The 25495-nt window shown below is 51.4% G+C and overlaps 1 protein-coding gene across 2 annotated transcripts in view; it reads left to right on the forward strand.

The window, feature by feature from the left end:
* Window positions 1-1858: 1858 nt before the first annotated feature.
* POC1A (POC1 centriolar protein A) overlaps window positions 1859-25495 on the forward strand; it is a 76642-nt gene continuing 53005 nt past the window's right edge. The window contains exons 1-7 of one of the 2 annotated variants that reach the window (XM_068982187.1): window positions 1859-1916; window positions 10232-10316; window positions 11295-11466; window positions 11848-12027; window positions 13412-13519; window positions 14495-14610; window positions 24674-24807. In XM_068982187.1, coding sequence (XP_068838288.1) covers window positions 1899-1916; window positions 10232-10316; window positions 11295-11466; window positions 11848-12027; window positions 13412-13519; window positions 14495-14610; window positions 24674-24807 — 813 coding nt within the window. In that variant the 5' untranslated portion in view covers window positions 1859-1898. Of the gene's footprint in view, window positions 1917-10222; window positions 10317-11294; window positions 11467-11847; window positions 12028-13411; window positions 13520-14494; window positions 14611-24673; window positions 24808-25495 lie in introns of those variants that run through there. The other variant, XM_068982188.1, reaches the window with a different exon arrangement.

Consider the following 25495-nt stretch of genomic DNA (forward strand, 5'->3'; position numbering starts at 1 on the left):
CTTTGTTCGTAGTGCTATGCTTCCTAAGGCCCACTTGACTTCACACTCCAGGATTCTGGCCCTAGGTGAGTGATCACACCATCGTGGTTATTTGGGTCATGAAGATCTTTTTTGTATAGTTCTTCTGCGTATTCTTGCCACCTCATCTTAATCTCTTCTGCTTCTGTTAGGTCCATCCCATTTCTGTCCTTTAGTATGCCCATCTTTGCATGAAATTTTCCCTTGGTATCTCTGATTTTCTTGAAGAGATCTCTAGTCTTTCCTAGTCTATTGTTTCCTTTATTTCTTTGCATCGTTCACGTAAGGCTTTCTTATCTCTCCTTGCTATTCTTTGGAATGCTGCATTCAGATGGGTATATCTTTCCTTTTCTCCTTTGCCTTTAGCTTCGCTTCTTTTCTCAGCTGTTTTGCCTTTTTTGCATTTCTTTTTCTTGGGGATGGTTTTGATCCCCGCCTCCTGTACAATGTCATGAACCTCCATCCATATTTGTTCTGGCACTCTGTCAGATCTAACCCCTTAAATCTCTGTCTCACTTCCACTGTATAATCATAAGGGATTTGATTTAGGTCATACCCGAATGGCCTAGTGGTTTTCCCTGCTTTCTTCTATTTAAATCTGAATTTTGCAATATGGAGTTCATGATCTGAGTTACAGTCAGCTCCTGGTCTTTTTTTTTTTTTTTTTTTGCTGACTGTATAGAGCTTCTCCATCTTTGGCTGCAAAGAATATAGTCAATCTGATTTCGGTATTGACCATCTGATGATGTCCATGTGTAGAGTCCTCTCGTGTTGTGGGAGGAGGGTGTTTGCTATGACCAGTATGTTTTCTTGACAATACTGTTAGCCTTTGCCCTGCTTCATTTTAAGTATTGACCAATGCATACTTCACCAGAAGAGGTGTTGGAAGATTCACAAATCTTGAAAAATGCCCAGTCTAGATCAGGCCCAGCTTGGGGTGGGGGTGGGGGCGCGCGTCTAAGGACAGCAGAAAGTGAGCAAGGACGGCCTCTGGTGGACAGGTCCCGGCAGTTTCCTCTTTTAAACTGGTATTGTAATTTACATCGGGTACTCAGCGCTGAGGGTCCTGAGAGGGCCAGGCTGCGAAATACCCTCTCATATCGCAAACTGGGAAACTGAGGTCCACAGAGCAGGGTTACTTTTTCCCCGAGGTCACACAGCGAATCAGGGCAAGAACTGACAATATATCCCAGGCCTTTCGACTCCACGGATGTGATTCCGGGTGACTAGCGTTCTTTTAAACAGACACTTGTTTTAAGCGCGTTCGGAGGAGCGAACCACTTAAAGAATTCATGAAGGGCCAATAATTGGCTCTGAATGGGGTAGAAAAGCCGGCCTCGCGGGCGCTTTTAGAGAACACAAGCACATCGAACCACACCCTCTACTTCCGGGATCCTTCAAGTGTTGGCTTCGGGTGGTTAATCCCGGCCCCACCCTCGTGGCATCATGGGAAATGTAGTCCTGGTACCCTCCAGACACAAGGGTGAGGACCGTCTTGGAACCGCAATCCCAGAAGGCTCTGTACATGGTCTTTTTTAGCCTGGCTACGGGTCGGTGGGGGAACCCTTTATTCCTGGACTTTTCAGTTTCTTAGTGGGAATGTGTGACGGTGGACAGAGGCATTTGGCGCCGCCGTCCGTAGGTTGACTGGCCAAGTGGCGCTAGACGCAGAGACCGTGGACCCGGCCCTACAGCTTTCTTTCCGGTCGACGGGCAAAAACTTGAAGCACCGCGTCCCCTTTAACCGCGGTGGGCGGGGCGAGGTGCAGAGACCCGCGTTACTATTGGCGGCGGTTGGGGGCGCGGAAACTGAACGCGCCGCAACGGCAGCCGCCGCTCCTTCACGCTCCTCCGGCGCCTTGGGCGCCCCCGGCCCCGCCATGACCGCGCACTGCCCGGTAAGTTTCTGTCAGCGGCGGCCGCCCGAGCTGTAGTCTCTCCGCGGGGACAGTGGGACGCGGGGTTCCGAGCAGGTCCTCTCTGGCCCCAGATTTCGGTCGGTGCAGGCGGTGCTGAGTTCGGGCACCTGGTGAACGCCTCTTGCGAGCCAGGCCCTGTTCGCGCTGCCGGGGCTAACAAACCAGTAGCCTCTGCCCTCGGGATTTGCTTCCCAGCTGGGCAGACACTAGCACGGCCTGACTGGAGGGAGGTGTGACTTGGGGTCAGTGCCGGGCCTCTCTAGTTTCAGTCTCCGTTTCCCTGAGCAGTGGGTGGCTGAACGGGGGGCTTGTTGAGAGTGTATCCTGTTCCCTGTGCGGGAACACCTAGGCCCCCGGGACGCCTGCGTCAGTGTGACAGGCTGCCTCTCCGCCCCAGGTCCTTCCAGAGGCCAGTGGGGAGCACTCCAAAGCCCCTCTTTTTGAGAGGTTTTGAAAACTCAACCTGCCTGGTACTCTCTGGCTGGGTTGTGAAAGTCAGTGACGCTGAGTGGTGGCTTGTTGGCTTTCTTAGGTGTCTGGGCACGTGAGCCAAGGGCCCGGACTGGGAAGCAGGCCTTTTGACCCCCTAATGGTGTTCCCCATCTTTGGGGGAAACGAGGAACCAGAAAGCCTGTGGCATTGGAAAAGAGGATGCTGGGAGATTTCAGGGGCCCGCTGGCTCGGGGCAGATCTGACCGTGCCCTCGAGGGGGTACTGTTTTACCCTAGTTCTTTCTAAGAAGCTCAGGTGGAGCCGTTTCTGCTCTGTGCCCCGCCCTCCCCCAGCTGCCGTTCCCTCTCTAGGTGAAAGGCAGGTGTGTTGGGGGTGGAGCGGGGCATGGGGAACGGGAACCTTTGTTCTGCTTACAACTCCTTGGGGTCCTTCCTCTGCACCAAGGACGGGTTTTCCCCAAGAGGAGGTTTTGCTGGGCTCTCTGGTCCCCCCAAAATGCTTCGTTGAGGTTACTGATATTTGGGATAATGAGAGATTTTGCGTGGCTGGGGTATAACTCTCTAACACGAATTACTGTTGGATGGAGAAGTCTCTGGAATATTATCTCCATGTCTTCCTAAGCTACAGCTTCTCTGATGTTGGGGGGAGTGGAGGTGGTGGTAGAGCCTCAAGGGCTTGTTCAGGGTGGACCTTCGGTTTTACTAGTCAGTCCACAGTGGGATGGAGGGTATGGGATCCAATTCCTGAGATGGTGGTTGCTGAAAGTCCCCATTTTCTCTCCTTGGTCTTTGAAAAAATGATTTTGATGAGATGTTATTCACATACCATAAAATTCACCCTTCTGAAGTGTAAAATTCAGTGGTTTTTAGTACTCTCACAGTATTGTGTTAGCATTATTGTGTTTCCAGAACATTTTGATCACCCCAAAGGGAAACCTGTACCCATTAAGCAGTTGCTTCACTTCTTCCCCACTTCCCCTGCGTCCCCTCCCTTCGGCCCCTTCAGTCCCTGTCAGCCACGAATCTATTTTCTGTCTTTATTCTGGACACTTCATATACATGGACTCAGACAAAATGTGGCCTTTGGTGTCTTTCACTTATAGCATAATGTTTTCAAAGCTGTACCTGTTTCCAGTTCATGGCTGAATAAATATCCTGTTGTACAGATGTACCACATGTCGTTTATGCATTTATCTGTTGATGAACAGTAAGTTTTTCCCACTTGGTGCTATTATGATTAATACTGCTGTGAAAGTTTTTGTACAAGCCTTAGTGTGAGAATGCTCTCAGTTCTTACGGGTATTTACCTACAGTTGCTCGGTCATTTGATAACTCTGTGTTTAAGTTTTTAAAAAATGATTTGTTTCTTTTTATCTTTAGCACTGCTGGGTGTTCATGGCTTTAGTTGTGGTGAGCGAGAGCTGTTCTTGTTTCGTTGTGCGGGCTTCTCAATTTGGTGGCTTCTCTTGTGGCTGAGCATAGGGTGGGCTTGACTGGTTGGAGCACGTGTGCTCAGTAATTGGGGCTCAAGGGCTCTAGAGCTCAGGGGTTGTAGCACACAGGCTTATTTGCTCTGTGGCATGTGGAATCTAGAGGTCAAACCCATGTCCCTTGCATTTGTAGGCAGATTCTCAACCACTGGAGCACCAGGGAAGTACTATGTTTAACTTCTTGAGAAACTACCAGATTATTTTCTATAGTGAGTGTCACCCCCCCGCCTTTTTTTTAAAGATTTATTTATTTTTGTCTGTGCTGCATCTTCGTTGTTGCGCGCAGGCTTTGTTCAGTTGCCGAGATCGGGGCGGTTGGGCTTCTCATTGTATGCTTCTCCTGTTGCGGGGCACGGGCTCCAGGGCACATGAGCTTCAGTAGTTGCAGCAAGCAGGCTCAGGAGCAGGTCCCTGGGCTCTAGACTACAGAATCGGTAGTTGTGGCGCGTGGGCTTAGTTGCTTCTCCGTGTGTGGGATCTTCCCGGAGCAGGGATCACACCCGTGTTGCCTCCACTGCAGGGTAGACTCTTAACCGCTGACCACCAGGGAAGCACCCCTCTGTTTTTATACGTTATTTTTATTTTAAAACCTTTATTAATTTAACCGAGTAACGTATTTTGGGTTGTGCTGTGTCTTAGTGCTGCACATGCGCTTTCTCTAGTTGCTGTGAGCACGGGCTGCTCTAGTTGCGTTGCGCAGGCCTCTCACTGTGGTGGCTTCTCCTGTTGCTTAGGTCAGTGGTGGGCTCGGTAGTTGTGGTGCATCGGCTTAGTTGCCCTGCAGGATGTAGGATCTTACCGGACTAGGGATTGAGCTTCTGTCCCTGCTTTGGTAGGCAGATTCTAAATTGGATCACGAGAGAAGTCCTTTTTTTTTTTTTTAAATATTTTGTCTATTCTGGCTGTCATATTTTATATGCATTTTAGGATTAGCTTGTGAATTTCTGCCAAAAATAAAAAAGTACCTGAGAATTTTATGAGATTCTATTGACTCTCTTTAGATCAACTTGAGTATTGCATCTTAATATTAAGTTATCCAAACTATGGACATGGGATGTCTTTCCATTTATCTGTATCTTTTTTTAAAATTAATTTATTTTTAAATGAAACAAGGATGAATATTTTTAATGATGAAAGGTATGATTCACAAACAAGGTAGACATCATAAACCATTAGACACCTAATAACAAGAAGCAAACATTAAGCAAAAATCGAAGAAATAAAGGAAAAAGAAAAAATATATATAATCATTGTGAGATATATTAACATTTGTCTGAGACTGTTTTATCAAGGGCAGAAAAAATAGCATCTTGAATGATGTCATTAATAATTTAAATATAGATTTCTATTTATATTAATTTAATCTGACATCCTACACAAATACATTAAAAATTTTGTATCTCATACATAGGACAATTTCAAAAAATAGAATTCTTTTTTTGTCTGTGTGATTCAGTTATACATATACACATACTATTTTTGAAATTATTTTTATTATGTTATTACAAAATATTGATTATAATTCCCTGTAGAGTACTATACAATAAACCTTTGTTGCTTGTTGCATATCTTTTTAAAAAATTAGATATATTGCATTACATTTCATACTAAGTCAAACAAGTGGAATCAAAATGTCATAAATTTTTTAGGCAAAAATTCCTAAGTTTTCTAAAATATATATATATTATTTATTATATGTATACAAGAGCTTTTCTACTACACCTGATAACTTGATAAAATCTTGAGAAAAACATCAAAAAATGAAAGAGTTGGAAAAGTCGGAAAACATAATCTAAATGACATGGGAGCACTGAATATGAAATAGAATAAGTGAAACAAACTAGAAAAAATTCGTAAGTTTTCTTCAATATATATATTATACATTTGTATATATTTATATATATGTATATAAAAGATTTTTTACTATACTTGATAAAGGCTTCAGAAAGAACATCAAAAAAAAAAAAGAGATGGAGAAATTGGAAAACATAAACTGAATGAAATGGGAGCACCGAATATGAAATAGAAAAATGAGACAAACCAGATAGAAATAATATATCATCGTATAGTTCAGTTCAGTCGTGTCCGACTCTTTGCGACCCCATGGACTGCAGCACACAGGCTTCCCTGTCCATCACCAACTCCTGGAGCTTGCTCAAACTCATGTCCATTGAGTCGGTGATGCCATCTAACCACCTCATCCTGTGTCACCCACTTCTCCTCCTGCCCTCAGTGTTTCCCAGCATCAGGGTATTTTCCAAGGAGTCAGTTCTTCGCATCAGGTGACCAAAGTATTGGAGTTTCAACTTTAGCATCAGTCCCTCCAATGAATATTCAGGACTGATCTCCTTTAGGATGGATTGGTTGGATTGCCTTGCAGTCCAAAGGACTCTCCAAGAGTCTTCTCCAACACCACAGTTCAAAAGCATCGATTCTTCAGTGCTCAGCTTTCTTTATAGCCCAGCTCTCACATCCATACATGACTACTGGAAAAACCATAGCTTTGACTAGATGGACTTTTGTCAGCAAAGTAACGTGTCTGCTTTTTAAAACGTTATCTAGGTTGGTCATAGGTTTTCTTCGAAGGAGCAAGCGTCTTTTAATCATGGCTGCAGTCACCATCAGCAGTGATTTTGGAGCCCAAGAAAATAAAGTCTGTCACTGTTTCCATTGTTTTCCCACCTATTTGCCATGAAGTGATGGAAATGGATGCCATGAACTTTGTTTTTTTGAATGTTGAGTTTTAAGCCAGCTTTTTCACTTCCTCTTCCACTTTCATCAAGAGGCTCTTTAGTTCTTCACTTTCTGTTGTAAGGGTGGTATCATCTGTGTATCTGAGGTTATTGCTATTTCTCCGTGCAATCTTGATTCCAGCTTGTGCTTCATCGAGCTTGACATGTCACATGATGTACTCTGCATATCAGTTAAATCAGCAGGGTGACAGTATACAACCTTGACGTACTGATGTATGGACTGACGTTTCCCAGTTTGGAACCAGTCTGTTGTTCCATGTCCGGTTCTAACTCTTCCTTCTTGACCTGCATACAGATTTCTCAGGAGGTAGGTAAGGTGGTCTGGTATTCCCATCTCTTGAAACACAGTTTGCTGTGATCTACATAGTCAAAGGCTTTCACGTAATCAATAAAGCAGAAGTAGATGTTTTTCTGGAATTCTCTTGCTTTTTCTATGATCCAGTGGATGTTGGCAATTTGATCTCTGGTTACTCTGCCTTTTCAAAATCCAGCTTGAACATCTGGAAATTCACTGTTCACGTACTGTTGAATCCTGGCTTGCAGAATTTGGAGCATTACTTTGCTAGCGTGTGAGATGAATGCAGTTGTGCAGTAGTTTGAACATTCTTTGGCATTGCGTGTCTTTGGGATCAGAATGAAAACTGACAAAACAAGGTCATATAGTCCAGTTATTTTTAAACATGACTGCTCATTAGAAACATCTGGAGCTGGAGAAAAAAAGCACTACCTGGACATTTGTGTTTTTCAAAAAATTTCAAAGTAATTCTGATATGCATCTGGACTTTAAAAAGTGGATTTTACAGGTTTTTCTATTAGATCCTAACTTGGTGGTAATGTTCTTTTATTTTTCTGTTGACCAGTCATGATACAGTGGTATTGGAAGTGCATACATGGCCTTGTTTTCATCCACCCAGCCAGTCTGTGTCTTTTGGTTGGTGCATTTAATCCATTTACATTTAAGGTAATTATCAATGTGTATGATCCTATTACCATTTTCTTACTTATTTTGGGTTTACTTTTTGTAGGTCTTTTCCTTTTCTTGAGTTCCCTGCCTAGAGAAGTTCCTTTAGCATTTGCTGTAAAGGTGGTTTAATGGTACTGAAGTCTCTTCACTTTTGTTTGTTGGGAAAGCTTTTGATTTCTCCATCAAATCTGAAGGAGAGTCTTGCTGGCTGGAATATTCTTGTTGTAGGTTCTTCCCTTTCATCACTTTAAATATATCACGCCATTCCCTTCTGGCTTGTAGAGTTTCTGTTGAGAAATCAGCTGTTAGCCTTATGGGAGTTCCCTTGTATGTTATTTGTCATTTTCCCTTTGTTGCTTTTAGTATTTTATCTCTGTCTTTAATGTTTGTCAGTTTGATTACTGTGTGTCTTGGTGTGTTCCTCCTTGGGTTTCTTCTGCCTGGGACTCTGTGTGCTTCCTAGACTTGGTTGACTATTTCCTTTCCCATGTTAGGAAAGTCTTCAGATAGCCTCTCTTCAAATAATTTCTCAGGTCCTAAAAAAAAAAAAAAAAAATTTCTCAGGTCCTTTCTCTCTTCTCCTGGGATTCCTATAATGCAAGTGTTCGTGCGTTTAATGTTGTCCCAGAGGTCTCTTAGGTTGCCTTTCTTTTCATTCTTGTTTCTGCATTCTGTTCTGTGGCAGTGATTTCCACCATTCTGTCCTCAGATCATTTGTCGGTTCTTCGGCCTCATGTATTCTGCAGTGGATTCCTTCCAGTGTACCATGCACCTCTGTCTGTCTGTTCTTTAGGTCTTCTAGGTCCTTGGGAAACATTTCTTGGACCTTCTTAGTCTTTGCCTCCATTCTTTTCCCGAGATCCTGAATCATCTTATTGCCGTTATTCTAATTTCTTTTTCTGTCAGGTTGCCTATGTCCACTGCATTTAGTTGTTTTTCTGGGGTTTTGTCTTGTCCTTTCACCTGGGACATACCTTTCTGCTTTTTCATCATGATTGACTTTCTGTAATGTGGGCTTTGTTTTCGTTACTGTGGGACTGTGCTTCTTGCTTCTGTCTGCCCTATAATGGTGGAGGCTAAGAGGCTTGTGTTTTGTTCCGTTTTCCCCCTTCATTTTCAGACTGAAAAATTTTCAATCTATTTTCAAATGCTTTTCTCAACTCCACTCTGCTTTTAAGCCATCCAGTGAATTTTTTTGTTTGTAGGAGAAGGCAATGGCACCCCACTCCAGTACTCTTGCCTGGAAAATCCCCTGGATGGAGGAGCCTGGTAGGCTGTAGTCCATGGGGTCACTAAGAGTCGGACATGACTGAGTGACTTTCCATTCACATTTCACTTCACGCATTGGAGAAGGAAGTGGCAACCCACTCCAGTGTTCTTGCCTGCAGAATCCCAGGGACGGGGGAGCCCGGTGGGCTGCCGTCTATGGGGTCACACAGAGTCGGACACGACTGAAGCGACTTAGCAGCAGCAGCAGCAAGAGGCTTGTGTAAGCTTCCTGATGGGAGGGACTGGTGATGGGAAAAACTGGGTCTTGCTCTGGTGGGCAGGACCTTGCTCAGGAAAGCTTTGTAATCCTATTATCTGCTGATGGGTGGGGTTGTGCTCCTTCCCTGTTGTTTGGCCTGAGGGCACCCAGCTGTGGGGTCTATAATCAAGTTAAGGTGACCTCCAAGAGGCTTCACCCCAAGGGGAACCTTCCCAGACCGTTGCTTCCAGTGCCCCCATCCCTGTGGTGTGCTCCTGCCGATCCGGGCCTCCACAGGAGGCCCTCCAACACTAGCAGGTAGTTTGGGTTCAGTCTCCTGTGGGGTCATTGCTCCTTTTCTCTGAGTCTTGGTTTTATTTTGTTTTGTTTGTGACCTGCGAGACTGGAGTCCCTGATTGCCCCAGTCCTGTGGAAGTCTTGTAGTCAAATCCCGCTGGCCTTCAAGGTCAGATTCCTTGGGGATTCCCAGTCCCTTTGTGGGATCCCCAGGCGGGAAGCCTGATGTGGGGTTCAGAGCCTTCACAACAGTGGGGAGCTCGTTTGGCATTACTGTTCTCCAGTCTGTGTGTCACCCATGCAGGGAGTACGGGATTTGGTTTTATCGTGGTTGTGCCCCTCCCACTGTCTCGCCTCGGCTTCTTTGTCTCTGAATGTGGGATATCTTTTCTGGTGGGTTCCAGCGTCCTCCTGTGGATGCTTGTTCAACAGCTAGTTGTGGTTTTCGTGTTCCTGCAGGAGATGAGCACAGACACTTGTACTCCAGCTTGAACTGGAGCCTTTTATCTAGGTCTCCTCCTACTTTTTTCAGTGATTTTTTTTTTTTAGTTCTCACTGTGTTTTACACATCTTTTGTTAAGTTATTCCTAAGTTTTTTCTTTGTGTATCATAAATGGAATTGTTTTCATACTTTTATTCTTCACAGTGTTCATTGTTGATATACTTGATTTTTGTCTATTTTGTATCTTGTAACCTTGCTGAACTTGTTTATTAATAATAGTTTTTTAGTGATTCCTTAGAATTTTCCTATATAAAGGATCATACCTTGAGCATTTAAAAACCCTCCTGGTTGTTCTAGGAAGTGTCTTGGACCTAGGGAAGCCCCTTCCTCATCCAGGCTTCACACATTTGACCCTGGCTCTCCCTCAGGAGGACCCTTCGCTGGAGAGGCATTTTAAGGGCCATCGAGATGCAGTCACCTCTGTGGACTTCAGTCTCAACACAAAGCAGCTGGGTAAGAGGAGGCATCTTGGACTGAGAAGGTCAAGTTTCTGCCTGGGAGGTGAGGCATGAGGGGGCAGGGCACAGTGAGAACTCAGGTGCTTTCTCTAGACCTGCAGCCTGCTTCAGCAGCCAGTGCCCTGGGCACTAGGCTTTCTGAGTTCCATTTTGCACTTGGAGTGTGAGGCTCAGAGAGGTTGGGGACCTTGCTAAGATCATACAGCCATTGAGAGTAGGACCTAGTTCCGGGCTTTTCCTTCCATACCCCGTCTACCTCTGAGGTCTGGCCTCAGAATGAGCCTAAACGGTGGCATTTCCTTCGGTCTTCATTGATTCTGCTGTCCACAGTGCCATGGGCACGCCTTCTGATTGAAGATGCCCACCAGCGAGAAGGCTGTGGAGCAGAGCCGGGTGTGCCCTCCCCCCACTGCTCTTAGGCTGCAGCTGAGTGCCCCGTTCTTGGCCACCTGAGGGTTCAAACACGGCTATCACGGCTGCAGCTTTCTTGTTTCTATGGATGAGCTTCCCCCTTCATCCCATCATCAAGGTCCCCTGCCAGAGACTGCTGGTTTCATGATACACTGGAGGTTAAAAGGAAACCCAAGTCATTTGGGGTCTGTTTTGGGGCCCTTCTGATGGATCCTCTTAATGGTAATAAGCCCACTGGGTTGAGCTGGCTCTCCAGTTTTAGGAGGACTTGCTCTCTAGAACCTCACAGTGTGTCTCTGGGGAGACCTGGGTCCTTTGCAGCCCAGGGCTGGCTTGTGATGGGTATCTCTTGGGCTGGTTTCTGTGTGGACCTGCTGCCTGGAGAGTCAACAGGCCACAGGGTCTCCAAACCCCTGCTCAGCAGTCACTGGAAGTGTGACTGAAGATGGGGAAGATGGAGCTGGCTGTGAAGCTGAGTTTCCCTGCTGCCCACCCTGCCCCAGCTCCTGGTGGAGGCTCCAGCCTGCTCAAGCTGAGGGTCACATGTCCACTCTCGCCTCAGCCAGTGGCTCCATGGACTCGTGCCTTATGGTGTGGCACATGAAGCCCCAGTCCCGTGCCTACCGATTTGCTGGCCACAAGGACGCCGTAACCTGTGTGAACTTTTCCCCTTCGGGACACCTGCTTGCTTCTGGCTCCCGCGACAAGACTGTCCGCATATGGGTACCCAACGTGTGAGTTAAAGACATGAAGGGGCTTGTCTGAGTCTTGGCCCTGGTGCTGGACTGGTCACAGTAGGACGTCTGCCTCACTTCTGAGGGGCCGCTGTTAGAAGCTGGGCTTCAGTCAGGGCCCTCCCCTCAGGGTCCGCAGGGAGATTCTGGGCTGACCTCAGCCATCTGGGAGGATCCCACGTGATGCTGCTTGCATGTGGGTGAGGTGGGCTGGGATTCTGCTCCTGTGGGGGAGGCTCTTGCTTCCCTATTTGGGGACTGGGGCACTCAGGCCTGGATTGATTTTGGGAGGGTCCTGAGGAGTGGGGAGAGCTTCGATGTGCCCTTATGTTGCTGTTAAGGGTTTACGGATTTCCTGACTCTGGATACCCATCCTTGTAGCAAAGGCGAGTCGACTGTGTTTCGTGCACACACGGCCACAGTGAGGAGCGTCCATTTCTGCAGTGATGGCCAGTCCTTCGTGACAGCCTCTGATGACAAGACAGTCAAGGTGTGGTCAACTCATCGCCAGAAATTCCTGTTCTCCCTGAGCCAGCATATCAACTGGGTCCGCTGTGCCAGGTGAGTGTAGTCCTACCTGAGATTGTTGGAGAGACCTCAGGGGTTGGGGGTACAAAAAAGATGCCAGGTGTCTGCATCCTGACCTTGAACAAGTTACTTAGCCACTCTTTACTTTTCGCGAGCCTCAACTTCCTTATCTGTGAATAAGAACATTAATAGTTCTCATATTGTAAGCTGTCAAATCTTCACTGAGCTAATGCATGAGGGATAAGTTAGTCAGTTGCTGGCCACAGTTGACCCCCTGATAATCCGTGCTGATGCAGCCCAAAGTGGGTCATCAGGGCCACTTATTCCAATAGCAACAACAACAAGATAACGTCATACCACCCCTAGACATTTTCTTCTAGCTCCTCGTGGCAGTCTTGCAAGTTGGTGGCATCGTTGCCATTTTGCAGATGAGGAACCTGAGGCTCAGAACAATGCAGTATCTTGTCCTTCGACACAGAGAGTAAGTGGCGGAGCTGAGCTTAGAAGCTGGGCCCCTGTCACTGAGGCTTGCCTTCTTATCTCTTGGATGCTTTGCTCCTCAGAGGTGGGTTTTGCTCCAGAGCTGCCTAATGGGGACCCAGGCTTCTGATGGGTTGGTCTGGAAGCTGGTTTTCCTTTTGGTGTGGGGACAGTGCTGTGGGGATGGGGCCAGGTAATGAAAGCACTTTTCAAGGCCTAAAAGCTGCAGACACAGCTATGCCTACTTCTGGTTTATTCTATTTGTTTCAACAGATCTCACATGTCAAATCTGTGTGCTTCAGGGGAAGAGGTTGGGGTGTCTGGGGACCCCGGGAAACCATGGGAGTCAGAGGTTGGGGACTGTTGAGCTGTGCTTTTCTGGGGACCCCAAGAAGTTACTTGTCCTCTCGGGCACTTGGCTCCCTGTCCTGGGAGGTCTCTGGCTGTTGTGAGAGGCCTGCACCGTTGGGCTTCTGAGAGCGGGAGCAGCCCAGCCAGCAAATGAGGGCTGAACTCACACCAGGCCTTTGGTGGTAGGTCTCCAGAACCTCCATCCGTTTTGGTTGGCACCTGGTTTTGCTGACCAATTCTGAGTCGCACATGGCCTCAGGGCTCTGGGGGCAGGATGGCGGTGTCCACAGTGAGCTCTGGGCCACTTTGATGCTACAACACTGGAGTCGGCATGCACGTTGCCATGTGCGGTGTCGGGGGCCCTGTGTGTGACCGTGCTTCTTACCTGCTCACCAGAAGGTGGGCACCCTTCTGGTCCATCTTGCAGAGAGAAGAGCATTTGCCCAGGATCACTTGGGGTCAGAGCAGGGTGTGTGGCCCCAGCGCGTTCCTGTGCTGGGCAGCTCAAGAAGAGTGACTGGAAGGCGATGTGTGGCGCCTGCGATGTCTGTTGATTGGTGGTGTGACTCCTGTCCCCCCGGTTCAGGTTCTCCCCGGATGGGCGGCTCATCGTATCCGCCAGTGATGACAAAACTGTCAAACTGTGGGACAAGACCAGCCGGGAGTGCGTCCACTCGTACTGTGAGCATGGCGGGTAAGTTCCTAGATCCTCTCCCCTCCCTGTAGGCCCCCGAGAACAGCACAGACTAGGGCATCAAAAGGCCGTAGGGGCCTCCGGTGGTGGCATTTGGGGCCCTCAGCCATGTCTCTGTTGCTCCCTGGCTGTGCGTGCGTGCGTGCGTGCGTGCGTGCAGGGTTCTGCCTCATTCCCATCCCCACGAACAATAAGAGGCTTAACCTCAAGGGATGAAACTCTTGGGGCTCTCTTTTCCCTTCATTTTCTAGTTCTCAGAATTGTGACGTGTGTGTCTGAAGAAGTTGAACCCAGACCCCCAAAAGGATGTTAGTATGTTCTCCGTGGTGACGACTTTATAGATGAAAGGGTAATCGGTTCTTGTAGCAGATGGTGGCTGTTCGTATTGTGTTGCATCATTGAGAGGGAGGAGCCTGTGTTTGAGCAGGGACTCACCTGATCTGGGTCCCTGAATCAGCCGCAGCTTCTGCCCCCAGTAGGCTGAGACCCCCCCCCATCAGGGCCCCTCCCGAGGCCACAGTACCGTCCTGAGTGTCCCACATGAGTCTGTCAAGGGCCCTTGGCTTATCTCCTAGGAATAGGTGAGCAGAGGGTCTGGAACCTGCTGGCCCCTCTCGTCTGGGCCTCAGTTGTCAGGACCTGCCCTGCCTCTGGCTCAGGTCAGGGCGCCAGCTCTGACTGAAAGCCTGCAAACAGCTGGCTGACCATTGGTCTGAAGAGCAGTGTCTCTGCCTGCATTTAGAGGTTTGTGCTGGGACTTGCTTCTGGAAGTGCCCCCAGGTCACTCCTAGCTCTTTCCTCACCCTCTCCTTCTTGCCTTCCCTTGGCCGCCCGTTAAAGACACAGGGCAGCAGGGAGGTGTTCTGCGCTGAGGGGAGCAGCATGAGCAGATGCGTGGCACAGGGAAGCGCTGGACGCTCTGGGGTCTGCTCTGAGTCAGGCCTCCTACAGCACTCGGTGGCCCCCTCTTTCCAGCTTTGTCACCTACGTGGACTTCCACCCCAGTGGCACGTGCGTCGCTGCTGCCGGCATGGACAACACGGTGAAGGTGTGGGACGTGCGGACTCACCGGCTCTTACAGCACTATCAGTGTGAGTGTCCCCGGGGGGCTGCTGTGGGACTGTGCTGCGCCAGGCGTCCAGCTCATGGCTGTGGGGCTGAACTGGGCCTGAGGACAGCCCTGGCTAGCTGTGGGGAGTCCTGGGTCTGTTGGGATCTCCAGGGGTGGGTCATCTATGGCGTGGCTGTCTGGAAACTTGGCTAGGGGATGGAAGGGGTTGCCACCTGGCATCCACCAGCCCTCTGGTGGCCATTTGTGACGTGGCAGAGCCTCACGCACACTGCAGGGCAAATGGGGGCTCTGGCCAGGACGCTTCTTGAGGGGCACTTCCCAGGGGCCGCACATGCCACTTGCCTCCCCCTGTAATGAATGCTCTGTGCTCTAGGGCCAAGCTGATAGCTCTGGAGGTGATGAAGGGGACAGGTTTGTCAAAAGAGGTCCGTGTTGGTGGGGCCTTGGCCACCTCTGGTTCCATGGTGTCCTCCACAGATGTGGAGCCAGGAGCTGTTTGGAGGGTCCATTTGTTAGGGGCCAGGCTGGTAAACACAGCCGTGGTGCTGTGTCTCCTTATTTAATTGTAGCCCTTAGAAGGCAGGGTGGCGGGCTGTCAATATGGGCTGGTGTCAGGCTCCAGGAGGGAGATGGGGTTGGGGTCAGACTTGTGTGAGCTCAAGATGAGATAGCTGAAGCTACTAGGGTATGGAACTGGCCTCAGGGTAGGTGTGACTGGGCAGAACTGTGATTCACCACAGTTGTGGGGATGCGGACCCAGGAAGGGAGCTGGTGAGGTGCCACAGGAGGTGCTGGGAGTTCTGCCAGAGGCTGAATGGATAGGCAGACCTGGGGATTTGGGGCGAGACCAGGAAGAGTCAGAGCTGCAGTAGTTTGAAGAACTGTGGTTGTGAATTAGGGACTAAGTTTCAAGTTCATGGGATCACTTGCAAAATTCACACCCGAAAATGGGAAGGACAGTTCAGTTCAGTCGCTCAGTGGTGTCCAACTATTTGCAGCTCCTTGAACCGCAGCACGCCAGGCCTCCCTGTTTATCATCAACTCCCGGAGTTCACTCAAACTCACATCCATCAAGTCGGTGATGCCATCCAGCCATCTCATCCTCTGTCGTCCCCTTCTCCTCCTGTCTTCAATCTTTCCCAGCATCAGGGTCTTTTCAAATGAGTCAGCTCTTTGCATCAGGTGGCCAAAGTATTGGAGTTTCAGCTTCAACATCAGTCCTTCCAATGAACACTTAGGACTGATCTCCTTTAGGATGGACTGGTTGGATCTCCTTGCAGTCCAAGGGACTCTCAAAGAGTCTTCTCCAACACCACAGGTCAAAAGCATCAATTCTTTGGTGCTCAGGTTTCTTTATAGTCCAACTCTCACATCCATACATGACCACTGGAAAACCATAGCCTTGACTAGACGGACCTTTGTTGGCAAAGTAATGTTTCTGCTTTTTAGTATGCTGTCTAGGTTGGTCGTAACTTTCCTTCCAAGGAGTAAGCGGAGAAGGACATATCTGTACAGAGTTGTGGGGTGTGGGGTTCAGAGTTCTCTCCTTGCACCCCCAACAAGCTGTTCCGAGTCTTAGATGTTTGAGGCTGGCATTTTCTTGGGGTGACTAAAGGAACAGATCTTCCAAGAAGGGAGAATGGATCCTGGTCTTGAAAAGCACCTGGTGGAGATAGCTGGGTGAGTTTGGGCAGGTTACTTGACTCCTGTGTACCCCTGATGAGACGTGTTTCATAGGTGGTGTTGGTGTAACGAGTTGGTCCATGACAGGAACTTAGAGAGTGCCTCTCTGTGTTGCGTCAGTGCGGTGTTGGTGACGGTGACGGTGGTGGTGATGCTGCTGCTGCTGCTGAGTCTGTCCTGGAGTCTTGAGGGCTGGTTTCCTCGCAAGACTGGCCCTGCTGGCCCAGGCCTGCAGTACTGCACACCACCACCAGGTGGCAGGGGCCAGCCACCAGAGTGGTTCTTGCCTGGACCGGAAACCCTGGAGTTTGTCACTGATGGCTGTTCCAGACAGCAGCTTCTAGAACAGAGCCCCAAAGGGGTCTACCCTCTCCTTGGAGACCACGCCTCTCCTCTCCTTCAGCCTTAGAGGCCTTTCTTCTGCCTTGGGCCAGGCCCAAGTTGCAAACTGGATATATCAGCACACTGATGTGGGGAGGTGGGAGGAGCAGGGTGGTGCTGGGCGGGAATGCTGTCTCTGAGTGTGAGGTCAGGGGGCCTTGGGCAGGGAGGTGATGAGGCAGAGCAGTGCCTGGACTCTGCTTCCTGTCTGTGCAGAGGTGGTGGTAACCTGCCTGATGGGGTTTGTGAGGATCTGATGGGAGAATCCAAATGAGGATTACAGTCTAGTACTGGATATGTGGTTTTACCACATAAATCTTCATACTGATGGGGAGAATCTCCAGGTGACCCTGGGAGAGTCCAGGCACACCTCTGATGGATCAGATGCCTGGTATTGACGAGGTACAGCAACAGGTGCCTGCAGGGAAGGGCCTGGAATGCCATGCTGTAGCCCGTGTCCTGGCTGGACATGCTGGGATGAGGTGGAGAGGTGACAGGCATCTGAGAGGATAGCGTGCTGAGAGCCTGCTTGAGTAGGAAGCCATGTGCCTGGTGGGAGGGCTGTCCATGCCCGATGTTGGGTGAAGGCTAGACGTGAGAGTGAGGCAGGGGTCAGGCCCAGAGGATGGGTTCTGGAGACTGGATGGAGGCAGAGCTGATGCTATGGGTGGAGGGGCCAGCTGAGCCTGGGATCTGGGGTTGCACCCCTGAGCTTGAGGGGCCGTGGGAGGAAAAGATCCACAGAGCATCCAGAGTGACGAGTGGGGGCCTGGTCTCCCCGCAGTGGAGGGCTGAGGAGAGCAGAGGAAAGTGGGGTGTCCTGAAGAGGGTGCTCAGGGTGTGGTGACCCACAGCAGTGGAGGAGAGTAGAGGGTGCTGGGGAGAGGTGCCTCGGCTTCTTGAGGGAGCAGGCTTGGCAGCAGGTGGGGGTGGAAGGTCCATGACTGGCAGGGCTGGGGGGCGGTGGGTGGACTCAGGTGGCATCCGAGGTCGAGTCCTGAGGGGGCCTGAGGTGCATGAGGCTGACAGGCTCCGCAGAGGAATTTCAGCCTGTTAATACAGCTGTCCTTTCCTCTCATGACAGCCGCTCAGCAAGCCTGAAGCATTTGATTCCTAAGCACCATCCCCCCTTAGGGACCAGAAACCTCGTGGGCCTGGAGCACCCCACAAACAGCTGGACCCCCCGAGCTCCCTGCCCAGTGTGTGGCACACGGCGGCTGGTCACAAGGCAGCAGGCTTATCCCAGCACCCCTGGGCTCAGCCTCCAGGGCTCAAGGAAACCTCGAGGGCCCGAGCTCACTGGTAGGGGGTCCACCCCTGCCCCTCTTCACTGGCAGGGACCTGGTCAGGTCTGCTCAGGTCCAGCCGCTCCCCTAGACAGTGCTGTGGCAGCACCTTCGACCTGAGAGGTGCTCCTGGCTCCTGAGTAGCAGCTGTCCCCCACCCCAAGAGGCAGGGGCACCCCTGGGAGGCTGGATCCCCGAGAGGGCCTCCCGGCCCCTTGGCAGCAGGCCTCTTGGCAGCAGGCGGAAAACCCCAGCAGGTTTCCTGACCCCTTAAGACACCCAGGGGAGAGCTTTTAAGGCCAGTGGCGTCCAGTGTCGCCCCGGATTGGAGTTTGAGTGCCTAAGGCTCTTGTGCTTTTCTGAGAAATTGGTTTGTGATACTGCAGTGTGTGGCCAGCGAGTCCAGGCCGCCTGTGGCCACCCACCAAAGTCCTGCTCTGTGGAGGGTACTTCCCGTCCCCTGTTGGCGTGTTAGAATCACTTTGGGCGACAGCGGGTGGCTGGCACCCTTTGTCTCAGGCGAGGAGTGTCTTGCTCTGGCCTGTCACTGCGGGGAGCAGTTCTGATTTCCCAATTCAGCAAGGAGTTGGTGGGGCGCTGGAGCCCCGGGAGTGCCAGTCCCCACGGAGGTGGCTTAGGCGCCATATGCTCGGAGCCCACACTAAGACTGTTCAGACATCTGAGCAGCCTTGTCCCAGATCCCTTCATGTGCCTTGGGCTTTCCAGGCACGTGTGTGTTCGATATCCAGGGACAGGCCTGGGTGGTCAGCAGCGCAGGGCTGCTCCCCATTTCACAGATGGGGTGTTTGAGGCTTGCCTGGGTCGTGCAGCGAAGAAGCTCCGGGTTCCTCACACTGTGTTGATTCCAGTCATTTATTTGCCCAAGGCCTCTGAGAGGACTTGGCTCTCTCCAGAAACTCCAGTTAGAGCTCAGAGTCCCAGCTTCTCTGTACATTGGTCCTTAGCAACCCCGTGGATACCCCCACCCTACCCCAGACATGGTCATGGAAGGTTTTAAAGCTGCTGTGTAGCCAACAGGGCAGGTCTGCACCCTTTTGGGGTTTTGGAGACTGAAAGGGTTGATTGTGAGGCCAGGCACTGTCCCACCTGATCTGGCCAACACACTGCCTCTCCCCCGCCTTCCCTGAGCCAGTGTTCACACAGCATTCCTGCAGAGCAGTGTTTGGAGCGTCTTTGCTGCTGCTATCAGAGCACCTTCATCGTGTGAACCCATAGCTCTTGTAAGCCCACAGCCTCTGTGTCACTTGTGATGCCAGTTGTGTTGTGAGAGCCGCCCTGGGTGGTAGGTGCCGAGCCCCTTGTGGTGGGGTGGGGAATGTGGTGTGGCTTGGCACTGGTGTGGCCTGTCCCTGGAAGGGGCCTGCTGGGGTCCCTTGGCCAGTTTGGAGCCCATTGGACAGGGGGGCAGGTTTGCTGAGGATTCAGCAGGAAGAGCTGTGCAGGCAGGTTGGGAATGCCCAGGTGTCTCCTTAGGCCGCAGTTGTGACCTGTTCCACTACTGGGGGCAGGGTCTGCAGTGACCTCAGGCCCCCTCCTTGGCACCCTGGTGACTTGTAGGACCTCGAGCTGGTTCATCTCTGACCTTGAGTTGGCATCCCTTCTCTGGGGTAGTGCTGGGGGTGGGGTGTAGCACACAGCTGTGCCCGATGGGCAGCCTGCCATCAGCCGTCACTCATGTCTGCCGTGGAGCCAGGCGGAGGGCCTGCAGCTTTGGCCTTGGTGAAAAGTGGATTGTTTGTGGGCCATCACTGCTCAGGGTTTTGTGACAGGAGGCTCACCCCCTCGTGGGGCAGCTGGGCCTCCATCATGCAGGGGGACTGTCATCCAGGGCTAATTCTTATGAGGCCTCCCTGGCACAGTCCCACCCTCTGCAGAGCTGGAGAAGCTGCCCCAGGCTGACGGGGCTGGGGGATGAGGCAGCTGAGCAAGTGGGGAAAGGGGGTTGGTTGTGGGGTCTGGCACATCTCCAAAAGCCTGGCTTGCTGGGCTGAGCCCTCTTCTGGAGTAAATGGTTCCAGGTATTTCTACTCCAGCCAAGAGGCCTTTGCTACTCCTGCCATTTATCATGGAGCCAGGCTTCGGGCACCCTTCCTCCCTTGGGTGGGCTTGACCAGGTGGGAGGCCCTGGCGTGGCAGCCGCGCCCTGCCCCTTGCGCCTGGCCGGTGCTGGACAGCCCTGTGCTCCCTGAGCTTGCCTCCCTGCCTGATGCTGCTGCTGCTTCTCCCAGCTTTGTCTCAGGTCGGGGCGGGGGTGGCACTCATGCCAGTGCAGGCTGCCAGGGGCTGCAGAAACAAGAATAGCATGCCCTTCTCCAGGCTCAGGGAGGCAGAAGTGCCAGGAGCAGCATTTTGAGGATGCCCAAGAGGAGATGGGGGTGTGGTGAGGTGGGGGGGGCGTGGTGCACAGCTGACTCTCCACGCCGTCTGCTGTGGCGCTGAGGGTGCAGGGGATCTTGCTGTGATTGCCTCCCTCAACCCGCAGCCCCGACTTCACCGCGAGTGTGAAGCTGCCTTCTGGCGAGCCCAGCCCCTCAGGAGCAGGCTCGCAGCCTAAGTGCCTGCACGACCCTGTCTCCTGCCCCCCAGACTTGACACTCTTTCAGGGTGAAGGAAGGATTGACTTTTTAAGCATTCACTCAGTCGTGTTATCATAGTGACTATGGTCTAATGCTGAAAAAATACATTCTGGAGGTATGTAGATGAACAGTTAGAGGTGCCCCTGTTCCTGTCCTCCTCAGAGAGAAGTCCTGCTCTGTGTCGGGAGCTTCAGTCCACGCTGCTTCCGGGTCTGCCCATGTGGGTGCTCCCCCCACACGTGGGCGTCTTGGTCACACTCTGCGCTCTTCGTGTTCTTTCTGCCGCTGTGTGTGGCTGGTGCTGGGGTTGCTGTGACTTTGTTCCTCTGCTCTCCACGTCCCTGTTTTTGGTGAGCACTGAGGGCGCTGCCCCCTTTCCCTTGGCCCTGGCTGTAGCAGTGTGTAGGGCTGTGGGGACTCTGGGCTCTGGCTCCAGGAGCTGACTCTGGGGATCCTGGCAGCCCCGCTCCAGGCCATCTCTTGGAGTTTCTGGTGCTGAGAGTGTTCAGACCTAAATATCGTGTTACGTAAGGTCCTGGCTGTCTCCCCTAAGTGTGTGCTCAGGACTGTGCATCCACAGTCCCCGGCGTCTGGCCAGCCTGCAGTTTGAGGGGCTGCCTGCACCTCTGTCGGCTCTGTGGAGACTAGTTCATGGTGGGGGTGTTTATGGGCCCAGCAGTGGCTCCTGCACGCTCACGTGCCAGGGTGAGGGGTTGGTTTCAGAATTTGCCTCTGTGTTTATGGCTGTTCTGGCGTGATGGGTTCATGGTTACTGTAGTCCCGCTGATCGCCGCCCTGCCCCACCAGCCGCCCCCAGGCCAGTAGTAGTGGGTATGAAGGCACCACGTCTTCTCAGCAGTTGCTCTAAGAAGCTGTGATGTGGCTGGCTGGTCCTCGCCCTGCCCATCCCTGTGTGTCCTGTCTGGGTCCCAGTCACCAACTGCTTTTTGAGACCCGTTCAGTGTCAGGCCTTGAGCCAGGAGCCAAGGACCCAGCGCAGCCCCTGCCTGGTGAAGCACATGGTCTCTAGGGGACCCAGTGGGGAATGAAATAACTGCACGTAAATGCAAAACCCTTGCTTTGAAGAGGATCATGGTGCTTCAGGAGGCTAAAACAAGGCCCTGATGGCGAGGTCAAGGGAGGTTTCCCTGGGGCGGTTACTGAATATTGAGCTGCAGGGTCTTCCCGGCCCAAGGGGAACAAGGGGTAGGAAGGTCCTCCGGCTAGGGAGCCGACAGGGCTGGGGGTCAGATCTTGGAGAGAGGGACACCAGCGTGGATGGTGGGGCTTGGGCTAGAGCGGTGGCGAAGAGGCACGGAGGGGCTGGAGCTGGAGTAGCGTCGGATGCCTGGGGTGGTGCCGGGGGCATCAGGGCTCGCTCTGCACAGACGCCTCCCAGGCATCAGCTGGTAGCATCCCCACAGCACCCTACGGGGGGTGCTGTGCCGCAGAAGGAGAGCAAGCTCAGTGTGCCAGGGTGGGCCAGTTGGGAGGCTGGGATCAGAACCCCAGCCTAACTGGCTCCCTAGAGCTTGTCTTCACTGGCTTCTCACCCATCCCACTCACGTTCTTTCCCTAGACCAGGAGCTTACTGTGGCTCAGATCATGAACTCCTTATTACCAAATTCAGACTTAAATTGAAGAAAGTAGGGAAAACTGCTAGACCATTCAGACCTAAATCAAATCCCTTGTGATTATACAGTGGAAGTGAGAAATAGATTTAAGGGCCTAGATCTGATAGATAGAGTGCCTGATGAACTATGGACGGAGGTTCGTGACATTGTGCAGGAGACAGGGATCAAGACCATCCCCATGGAAAAGAAATGCAAAAAAGCAAAATGGCTGTCTGGGGAAGCCCTACAAATAGCTGTGAAGAGAAGAGAGGCGAAAAGCAAAGGAGAAAAGGAAAGCTAGGCATCTAAATGCAGAGTTCCAAAGAACAGCAAGAAGAGATAAGAAAGCCTTCTTCAGCGATCAATGCAAAGAAATAGAGGAAAACAACAGATTGGGAAAGACTAGAGATCTCTTGAAGAAAATTAGAGATACCAAGGGAACATTTCATGCAAAGATGGGCTCGATAAAGGACAGAAATGGTCTGGACCTAACCAAGGCAGAAGATATTAAGAAGAGGTGGGAAGAACACACGGAAGAACTGTACAAAAAATATCTTCATGACCCAGATAGTCATGATGATGTGATCACTAATCTAGAACCAGACATCTTGGAATGTGAAGTCAAGTGGGCCTTAGAAAGCATCACTACAAACAAAGCTAGTGGAGGTGATGGAATTCCAATTGAGCTGTTTCAAATCCTGAGAGATGATGCTGTGAAAGTGCTGCACTCAATATGCCAGCAAATTTGGAAAACTCAGCAGCGGCCACAGGACTGGAAAAGGTCAGTTTTCATTCCAATTCCAAAGAAAGGCAATGCCAAAGAATGCTCAAACTACCGCACAATTGCACTCATCTCACATGCTAGTAAAGTAATGCTCAAAATTCTCCAAGCCAGGCTTCAGCAGTAAGTGAACCGTGAACTCCCTGACGTTCAAGCTGGTTTTAGAAAAGGCAGAGGAACCAGAGATCAAATTGCCAACATCTGCTGGATCATGGAAAAAGCAAGAGAGTTCCAGAAAAACATCCATTTCTGCTTTATTGACTATGCCAAAGCCTTTGACTGTGTGGATCACAATAAACTGTGGAAAATTCTGAGAGAGATGGGAATACCAGACCACCTGACTTGCTCTTGAGAAATCTGTATGCAGGTCAGGAAGCAACAGTTAGAACTGGGCATGGAACAACAGACTGGTTCCAAATAGGAGAAGGAGTACGTCAAGGCTGTATATTGTCACCCTGCTTATTTAACTTCTATGCAGAGTACATCATGAGAAACGCTGGTCTGGAAGAAACACAAGCTGGAATCAAGGTTGCCGGGAGAAATATCAATAACCTCAGATATGCAGATGACACCACCCTTATGGCAGAAAGTGAAGAGGAGCTAAAAAGCCTCTTGATGAAAGTGAAAGGAGAGCGAAAAAGTTGGCTTAAAGCTCAACATTCAGAAAGCGAAGATCATGGCATCCGGTCCTATGACTTCATGGGAAATAGATGGGGAAACAGTGGAAACGGTGTCAGACTTTATTTTTTTGGGCTCCAGAAACACTGCAGATGGTGACTGCAGCCATGAAATTAAAAGATGCTTACTTCTTGGAAGAATAGTTATGACCAACGATAGCATATTCAAAAGCAGAGACATTACTTTGCTGACTAAGGTCCGTCTAGTCAAGGCTATGGTTTTTCCTGTGGTCATGTATGGCTGTGAGAGTTGGACTGTGAAGGAGGCTGAGCACCGAAGAATTGATGCTTTTGAACTGTGGTGCTGGAGAAGACTCTTGAGAGTCCCTTGGACTGCAAGGAGATCCAACCAGTCCATTCTGAAGGAGATCAACCCTGGGATTTCTTTGGAAGGAATGATGCTAAAGCTGAAACTCCGGTACTTTGGCCACCTCGTGAGAAGAGTTGACTCATTGGCAAAGACTCTGATGCTGGGAGGGATTGGGGGCAGGAGGAGAAGGGGACGACAGAGGATGAGATGGCTGGATGGCATCACCGACTCGATGGATGTGAGTCTGAGTGAACTCCGGGAGTTGGTGATGAATAGGGAGGCCTGGTGTGCTGCGATTCATGGGATCGCAAAGAGTCCGACACGACTGAGCGACTGAACTGAACTGAAATGAGGGGCATCGTATTGGCATGTCAGGGGTTCTCTTTTCTATTTGGTTTCCCTGAAGTGGCAGCATGTGAGGCCTCGTGAGGGTCATGTTCAAGCACTCTGTCCGTCTCCAGCTTGATGGCTTGGTCAGGAGGGAGAGGCAGAGGGATGGCTTGATCCCCTGGCCTTGCCCCCCTGGGCTCCCACCTGCCCTGCGTCTCCCACGGCCTGCCCTCGGCTCTGGGTGGGCCTCCTCCTGTCCTTTGCTTGTGCTGCCCTCCTGGAAAGTTCTTGGGAGGCTCCTCAAGGCAGCTCGGGATGCTGGCTGCCCTGGCCCAGCCCCATGTGGAGCCCTGGCTGGCCCCGCGTGCTGTCTTCTGGCTTCACGGGCCTCCCAGCCTGCGCCTGACTGCCGTCCTTCCCCCAGTGCACAGCGCGGCGGTGAATGCCCTCTCCTTCCATCCGTCGGGGAACTACCTGGTCACGGCCTCCAGTGACTCAACCCTGAAGATCCTGGACCTCATGGAGGGCCGGCTGCTCTACACACTCCACGGCCATCAGGTGAGGGCGTCAGCCTGGGCGGGGTGGCGTGGCCTGGGCTGAAGGGGCTGCCTCAAGGTGACCCTTCCCTTGGCGCCTGATGGGGGCCGTTGGAGCGTTTTGCATCCCCCCACAGCCTGGGCAGTGGGGTGAGGTGCAGAAACAGGTGTCCTACCCATGAGAGCTGTGACCTCTGCAGAAGCGCTGGGCCTGGGGCAGCAGCTGAGGAGGGAGCACAGGGCTTCAGTTGGATGGGGGTGGGGAAGGAGGCGTCTGGATGTGGTTGGCAGGGTTTCTCTAGGCTGAATGGAGTCTGTCCCAAGTGACCTCCAGCCTCCCTTGGTGGTACGGTTGAGGAGAGCCCTGGGACCCATTCCATGAACAGCCATGAAGCCTCCTGGAGCCCTTTGGAGGCAGAAACAACAGGTGCCTCGTGGAGGTGGGCATGAAGGAGGGAAGTCTCCCCACACGTTTGCTGAGGAGTTCCCGGAGCTGACTCGAGGAGAGGGGCTTTCTCTCCGAGCCCCTTTTAGCAACGTGCCTGTGCCTCGGCTCCCTGTGGGGCAGTGACTGGGCACTGGCCTCGGCGGGTGCGCTGTGGGAGGCGGGCTGGGTGTGGCTGAGTGTCTCCTGCTGAGCAGAGTGGTCAGCAGAGTGTCTCCTGTTGGGGCAGAGACCAGAGCATTTCCATCTGTCCACTTCTCTATTT

The sequence above is a fragment of the Capricornis sumatraensis genome, chromosome 10, assembly GCF_032405125.1.
Source record: "Capricornis sumatraensis isolate serow.1 chromosome 10, serow.2, whole genome shotgun sequence".
Taxonomy (NCBI): Eukaryota; Metazoa; Chordata; class Mammalia; order Artiodactyla; family Bovidae; genus Capricornis; species Capricornis sumatraensis.